The following is an 8399-nucleotide window of genomic DNA, read 5'->3' as shown; positions in this document are numbered from 1 at the left end:
ACTGTGGAACTGAGTCCTGAACCATGAAGCTGGGATGAGAATTGTGGAACTGGGTCCTGAACTGTGGAACTGGATCCAGAACTGTGGGACTGACTCCAGGACTGTGGGACTGGCTCCTGAACCATGGAACTGGTTCCTGAACCATGGAACTTGCTCCAGAACTGTGGAACTGGATCCAGAACTGTGGGACTGGCTCCAGAACTGTGGGACTGGCTCCAGAACTGTAGAACTGGCTCCTGAACGGTGGAACTGGATCCAGAACTGTGGGACTGGCTCCAGAACTGTAGAACTGGCTCCTGAACGGTGGAACTGGATCCAGAACTGTGGGACTGGATCCTTGCACATATAATTTTGCTTTGTGAAAATGGACCTTGGGGAAGTAATTACTTCCGATAATATTTAGTGGGAATGTAGTAGGTGTGAAACTGGCTGTAGGTCATTAATCACAGGAGGTTATTGTTATTGTTTTCAACCCTCTGTTTGAACTGTCTAAACCAAACACCTCCACTACCCACGTATATACTCTATACATTTCATAGCTAATAGAGAATGTCAATCAGTTTTTCATTAACTGGAAAATTTAGAAAATAGTTCTGAGTGAAACTGATTGCTTTAACAGACCGCCTCTCCTCGGCTGGCAAATAACAGCAACTGTTCAATTAATTCACAGCCTCAAAACATCTAAAACATCAACAGCATTTTTACCGAGGGGATTTTTACACCGCTAACCACATCATTAGTACTTAACCTTCCAAACCCATACAAGTTTCAGTTGAGGACAAGTTTGGTAAGAATCAAAATAACTTCACATCTAACTACTACTGGTGTAAGAGACCTCGGGGAAACTCCGAGAAGAGACACGGCCAGTCTGTCTGCGTGCGCAGTGTTTACCTGGGAATTCAGGATTAGTAAGATCCTCCGATCTCCTTTTATCATCGCCGCTTCCTCCATCTCCAGATTCACCGGATGCAGCAAAATCTTCATCGTCCTGCAACGTGGTGAGTCCTTCTAAACCTTCCGATTCCGGTGCTGGCAAGGGGTGTGGCTGTAAGAGAACAACGTGACACGACTCAAAAACTTTACATCCCCTGAAATATTCCCTCGAGAATACATCTCGCCGAATTCAGATAATTAGGGACTGCATCTCTTCCAACTCTTCCAAGAGTAAAATCAGAATTATGTATAATAATTTACAGGTTAAATTCCATGTTCAATGGACGAAATATTTCATCTGAATTAAGTGAAAATCCGGATTGAAAAATACGAATTAAGTGAATTCCGTGTGAACATTTTATGATTCCAAGTATTGTACAATTGTACATAAATTTTAAAAAAATGAATACTCAAAATCAAGAAGTCGGTTTACAAATTTTGAGCAACTAGAACAGGATAGTTTTAAGTTGGTTGTTGACAAGATGCAATTCTTGACCCGGTTTCAGGGTCCTCCGGATGATTACTGTAGTAAGTCTGAAGGCCAGCTTCTTGGAACACCTGTAGTTCTGTAGTTTGTTAGTAAAACATCTTTAATCGAATTGAAACAACTGATACAATATACAGCTGGGGACCTTGTGATGCTAGTATCTATTTTAAACCGGCTCTCATTCAGGCGATCAGGGCTGGAAAAAAATCATGTCAGCAAAAATATTTCCGCAACTTGGTGTGTACGGTGCTATTATTCTAGAATCGGAAATAACATGTGGTTTGAACGTACAGCAGAGAACAGACTAAACATTCAGTAATCATCCACCCACTAAGTCAACCCTAGCCTATACTATCGCGCAGGTCAAAAACAACATGCCACCAACAACTGACATCAAAATAGGATAGATCTTATCTTATCTGATCTTTTTTATCTTAAAATAGGGATTTATTTGATTGGTAGATTTGATTTGATTTCTTGTCTGATTTGGTGGCAATTATCAATCCACTACACCTGCTTGGATCTGATCTTTAGGTCACAGTCAACATTAAGATTTATAATAGACCTATACTGAGCCCAGATCGGGCCCGACGTAAAGAACCAAGTCAAATCACAGTTCGTAATTATAACAAGACTCTAGACTTAAAACATAACTTTCATTTCGAAACTACTGCAACAAATTTCCCTGACTTTTTTTACAAAATTTCCTGACATTCTTAAAAAGAAGGAAATTTCCATCACTTCTCCTTGATTTCCAAATAAGTAGCGACCCTGAATCAACTTATTACTGCTCTTCAATCAACTACGGAACTTGGGGTTTATTGCTAGTATACAAAATGGCATACACACACTATGTACTTTTTTGTTTTAAAAATTTTTCAAAAGCCACTTCCTAAACTGAAAAAAAAACCCTTACGATATCTGGGTTAGAAAAGCATTCGGAGAGTATGAGAAACAGTAGCAGACGACTGCGTTATCGATAAATACTGAATAAATACTAGATACACAGAAAATCAAACATCAATCATAAAGACACTAAATAGGGACTGATCTAAAAAGAATCAACAACACCTGTTGTATTCATTGTGTTTTGAGTTAATTCTTAATCTCAGTCAAAGCCAGGGTACAGGGGCGGATTTAGACCATATCGACCGTGTCAATTCTTTAATGCCTTTTTACTTTTTCTCTCTGTATCATAATTTGCCGTTGTTACCACCCGAGATACACAATAGATATTTTTTCTAAATATATAACCTATGTTTCTTGACTAAATGCCTCTCAGAGATGCTCAGAAAGCTCTAAAATGATAGTAAAATTTCAAAAATTCTGCTGATATGACTTTCCGCCCTAAATTAAGAATATATGCCCTTAATATTGGTCAACATGGTCACAACTTGCCCCTGGATCCGCCCCTGGGGTACGTAGACCACATGCCAGACCTAATAGAAGGTTGTTGATTTTTTTAGAATGAAGTCTCAAAACTACGGAAGCAACTTTTTATTGTAAACGAACTGATATTTTGTGAAAGTTCACAATTGGGCCCTCAATTTGCAACACAGTCGTGACGTTGACTCAAACTTCAGTAATGCGATGACTTATCTAAATGACGACCTAACACTCCATAGAAAGTACATAGAAATACAGATTGGGACTGAAAAAATATTGATAACTTAAGCACTGTGACGACTTATCCAAGTTTCAGTGTATTTTAATAAAAACATGAAAAAAAAATCAATGCTATTCAAAACGTAATCTTTAGAGGATTCTGTGGTTTTTTCTAATGCTAGTAGTAGCTACAATATACAGTAGCGCACTGCCCTAGTATTGTAACATTGAAATAACATTATTTTATATGAATGAGCAGGATCTGAAGACCACCTGCAGAATAGTGATTCTAAAGACTCTTAACCTACATCAAAATCAATTCGTTTGTTCATCACGAATAAAAGGATTCTTAAAATCGACGCAAGGTAATTTTTGGTCGATAGCAATTAATCATCATACATTCTTTCATGTGTCGTTGACTTTTTATCAATAAACCTTGTTTCATCATAAAATATCTTATTTCGAACACGTCTCAAAACTTTCAAAGTCTAGGTCACTTTTGATCTCAAAGAAAACTCTGGCTTCTACGGTTTGTTTTTTTCTCAAAAGAGTGTTTTGTTGTTTCCTCCGGGTTGAGTCACCTAATTTATAACAATCAAGTCTTTCCGGTGCGAGGACATACATAATAAAGCCCTGGGGTCTTTATTTTGATAGCTCTCAGGTTGTCTCGAACAGACCGGCCTAGTTTCGACAACAAAAAATATTCACCATCGCCTAAACTATAGGATGTGAACTCGTAACCTGTTGACTGAGACACACATCACCAAAGATTCTGCAGTTTCGGGTCAAAGTTTAAAAATTCCAGACACTATCATCAATAGCCGTGACCCTTTATCAAATATCGACCACACGGTTTTCTATTTGGGTAACAACTTTCCTGGAATATTGGTGTTTAGACCATCTCTGATTACAATCCGAATCAAAATAAATAGTTACGGATTTTTGTTAAAAAACAACAGAAAATAGGTTTAGGCCTATCGCCGAATAAACAATAATTCAATCATAAACTTATTCAGAAGGTTTTGAAATTAAGGAAAAAAGATCTAAGTACGACTAAAAGACTTAATACTATAAAGATTTAATACAAACTAGTAATTAAACTTAATTATCAATTATAATATAATCGAATAGATTCTAAAATTAAGAAAATTATGAGAGCTAGAAATTTAGGCTTGACTTGCAAAAATGTTTCATTTAATTATTACTGACTGCTAATTAATACCCTGAATGATTAATTTTTTGGAAAAATTAATTTTTTTAAAACTTTTGGACTGAACGATTAAGTGTATGAAAATGTGAATTTTGAAAAATAGAGTTAAAACGCTAATTTTTTTGATAATTGGTTAACAAACTTTTGAATCCGAATATTGATTAATAAGCTGTTAGAAATAGATACTGACCGGTGAGTTGGGGATGCTGAGCTCGGCTCCACGAGTTGATGGCGCAAAATTCAACGACGAAATCGCCAACAAAACAATCACCGAACCTTTCAAACAAGTCATTGTCACTGTTTGAGAGTCCAGAGCAATTTAAAACTTTAAACAATTCACCTATTACTACAATAGAGAGTGACCATGCTTATCCAATCGTGAAATCACCGTTAAATTACCGCTGTATTGACGAGACCGGCCACGCTTTAGAGCACAGCTGATTGAGCTCGTGTACGGACACACTAACTATAAACCACAGCGAACGGCGGAGAGTGAATCTTCCTCCCACTATTTCCTCAAATATTTCCCTTCGGAAATTCCTCGCCACACGGTCGCCATCTTTTACACGAAATAAACTCTAACGTGTGTGATAGGAAGCTTTGTTGGAATGAAATTGATGTTGAAAAATGTCTTAGTTAATTTTTTGAAATAGTTAGTTACAAGTGAAGAACAGGATTTGTTATGCCCACGTGCTTAATCTCATCGGGAGGAAAATCATGAATTGAACAGCATCGAGATATCGAGTACGAGTATACGTGAGTTCGAGTAGCGCAAGTATGATTCCGCCTAGCGAGTTCTGCAAGTGGAACCAGTCTAAGCGGGACACGGAGTTCACATTGAAAAACTAGAACTACTGCAATCAGCTATTCAAACAATGTATTCAAATATTATGGCCTACAAACCGACTACAGATCAACCACTTTAGTATTCCCGAATGAAACATTGAATAAGTCACTATCGCTCAAGGAAACATTATCGTAACTCATGGATTTCTAGTCCCTTTTCGCATAACAGTACGGAAGTCATTCGACATGACAATAAGAAAATCTATTTCTGAAATCGAATAAAACTTATAGTAATACAGATTTGAAATTCGTTGTGACAAATTTTTTGTAGGCATGTGAAAATCCTCCGATTTTGAAACTAAACAATCAATTCAATACATGGGTCGTCAGCTTTGGATCTGGATCCTGGAAGGCGAAAATTTCAAAACTGACCTGAGAGATTTAGCCTCAAAAGTTTATTGACGAAAGTGTATCACATTATAATCACAGAATAGTTTAATCCATTTACAAATCAGAACAACATTTTACTATTCAAATTACAACATATTTAACCATTGAAATGATAACAACGTTTCGCAAGGATTACCAATCCTTTTGTGGAAAAACTGTGGTCGGATATCAGTGAAAATTTGAGCACTGTCTCCCAGTTATTCAAAGTATACTATATGTGAAACGTATGTTTCTTAATATATATACGTACATGTTACATAGACTGTAAATTGATATCAACATTATCCGTAGAGGTAGTTATAACAAATATACATGTATAGAGGAACAAACAGTTTTATTTTTCATGTGATGTATTTAGACCCTTAATATTCTGTCAGGCGTCTTCGGGTTAACGTGAATACCCGTTGACCTACGTGCCCCCTTGCGACTGCCTGCGACACCGGTTGCAACAGTTCTATTTCCGGGCAGGCGGAACCGGTACGACCCACCGACCTTGTTTGGACCAATAATTTCCCAAATGAGTTCCACCCAAATTCTCGTTATTTCAATTCATCAGTCAAATAGAAATTATCGCCAACACCGGCGGAAATGTATGGTCCAAATGCTGGATGAGGGAAAGTTTTTCTCGGTGAGGGCCCAAACTCCTACACCCGACTAGTGACGCTTCCGACCTTTTGAAAAAAAGCTACACAGATCTTCTGGTCGTATACCTATCCCAAATTGCTTCCGCCGGCCCTGTTAATGTTCGCAGTCAGCTTGGTTCTAAGTTGTATTTGCTGCGTTGTTAGGATGCGACGCAGATTTTGACGACGATGAAGATCCGCTCAGATTTGCTGAATCACATCTGAACAAATCAATAGCCGCGTTTCTGACGTCACGACCGCAAATGATATACAAATAGAAATTGATGACGTTATTTATGATGTACAAGAACTTGAGTAGATCTTGATAAGCCATCAACTGAGCGGCCAGAGCCGGATTCAAGCTGCCCGTCAAAATCAGGAGATTCGTCGGGAAGAGTAGAGCCACGAAGGCAAAACTCACGACCATCAACATGACGGTGATTCTCTGGACGCCGCGACTGCCGGATTTGTTGGACGAGATTTTACGTTGACGTAACAAACGAATAACCGTAACCGTATTCAACGTAAAAACGACAATGCTAGTTCCGATCGTGAATATACCGACGGCTAAAATCGTGTGGATACGATTTGCCGATTCTGTGTAGTAACAGCCGATGCCTTCTGCGAAACTGGTCGTGAAAAGGTTTTCGACGGTGAACGCGATCAGCATCAGGAACTGACCGAGAATGACATATCGAGCTACGCGCGGTTTACACACTCTCTGAGCGGCGAACGGGACACAAACCGCGATGAATCGCTCGATCGACACGATCGTAATCGTGCTGAAACTACCGGCGTTACCGATATACATGTAGAAGTTAATAACTTTACAACCCGGAGTGAGAAATCTGATAATAGGCCGGTCCAAACTGACGTTAATGAGATTGATCCAGCCCATCAGAGGCGCGGTCAACGACATGAAGTCGTAAACTGCTAGCGCTGCTAGATAATGCGTGTACGAGAAGTTCCGCATTTTAGCGGTTAACATCACGATAAACGATACGATATTACCGGGAAATCCGAAACAGAAAAGCAGCCCGTACCCGATACAGAATAGCAGACGACTCCAATACGATAGAGGTTGTAAAGGGAATGTTTCGATGAACTGTATCCAGAATGGTCGGTACATGTACGGATCTACAGCAGCGCCTTCGGTATCGCTGTTGTTGATACCGGTCACGGCGATGATTTTATTGGCGGTTGTGAATAATTCAGTTGATATTGAGGACGCTGTGGTCGGTGTCATCTGCGCTGCGCTTACGTTAGACATGATGTAAACTTCACGAGTTGATCGCCCTAAACCGAATAATATAAGACGCTTTAGTATTTTTAGTTGTAACAGTTGTACAACTGTAATGTTAGCATATACAGCCGAAAAGATGAATAAACTTTTAAAGAAACATTTCGAAATCTATTTCCTCTTTCTTTTTTAAAGCGAGTTTTGAATTCATAAAGAATGCGTTATAATTCTATTGCAATGAAATTACAACTTACACGCTGCTCGAAAAATATCGCATTTCGACGCGAAAAATTAAGAATTTCGACAAAGTACTGAATATTTTCTGAATTTTTAAGAATTTGCTACTTACAAGAGAGACTAGTCCACGCAGGAGTTTACTCCTAGTAAAGAATTCAGCAATGATTTTAGCCGAAAAGATAGAGCGACGCTTTATATAAGACCACGCCGCCGCCACATATCAACCAATCAGAGATCGAGAAACCATTCACGTCATAAGTAACATCGCTTTGCGGCTTAGTGTTAATTCTTCGGTAGAATATTCAGATAAGTATTTGAAGTTTATTCATTAACACCAAACCGGATGATGGTCGCATCCGTTGTGTTCACCACTTGCCTTCATCACGCCTTCAAATTTCCAATTAACACTTGTCCTCTCGGACCACTCCTTCGCCAAGAATCGTATTCGCAATAAACCTGTGATTAATAACAAGTTTATTTATAGCTGTAAACGAAGCTTCATTATTGTCCAAACAATTCACCAACAGCGATGTCTAGCCTTCGCGCGTTATGATTGGGTTCGCGCCCAAAACGGATCAAACCCTCTCTCACCCCCTTCAGTACGATGCTCGCTTTTCGATTTGTCGAATAAAGTATGAATGCGTTCATGCTGTTGAAGTTGAAGCAAGCAAACAAAAAAAACTAACTCGAAAGTATATTGATGCCTTGAAAAATAATACAAATATTGCTTAATATTGTTGATAATGAATAATATAATACAATCAATCAATAATCGTATATTAAGGTATGAAGGATCAATATTTTGGAATTATCGACAATTGAATTGAA

At 38.5% G+C, this 8399-nt stretch overlaps 1 protein-coding gene across 1 annotated transcript; it reads right to left on the bottom strand.

Moving 5' to 3' along the window:
* Window positions 1–6233: 6233 nt before the first annotated feature.
* LOC141909243 (C5a anaphylatoxin chemotactic receptor 1-like) lies at window positions 6234–7364 on the bottom strand. The gene has a single exon (XM_074799633.1). The coding sequence runs from the start codon at window positions 7362–7364 to the stop codon at window positions 6234–6236; it is 1131 nt and encodes a 376-aa protein (XP_074655734.1).
* Between the last annotated feature and the right edge of the window lie 1035 nt (window positions 7365–8399).

Source organism: Tubulanus polymorphus, chromosome 7, assembly GCF_964204645.1.
Source record: "Tubulanus polymorphus chromosome 7, tnTubPoly1.2, whole genome shotgun sequence".
Classification (NCBI taxonomy): domain Eukaryota; kingdom Metazoa; phylum Nemertea; class Palaeonemertea; order Tubulaniformes; family Tubulanidae; genus Tubulanus; species Tubulanus polymorphus.
Note: the sequence above shows the minus strand (reverse complement) of the source record. Positions and strands in the feature narration are given on the sequence as shown.

What these genes read in the sequence shown, in the direction of transcription:
- LOC141909243 (XM_074799633.1), bottom strand. Translation starts at nt 7,364, where the DNA reads ATGTCTAACGTAAGCGCAGCGCAGATGACACCGACCACAGCGTCCTCA.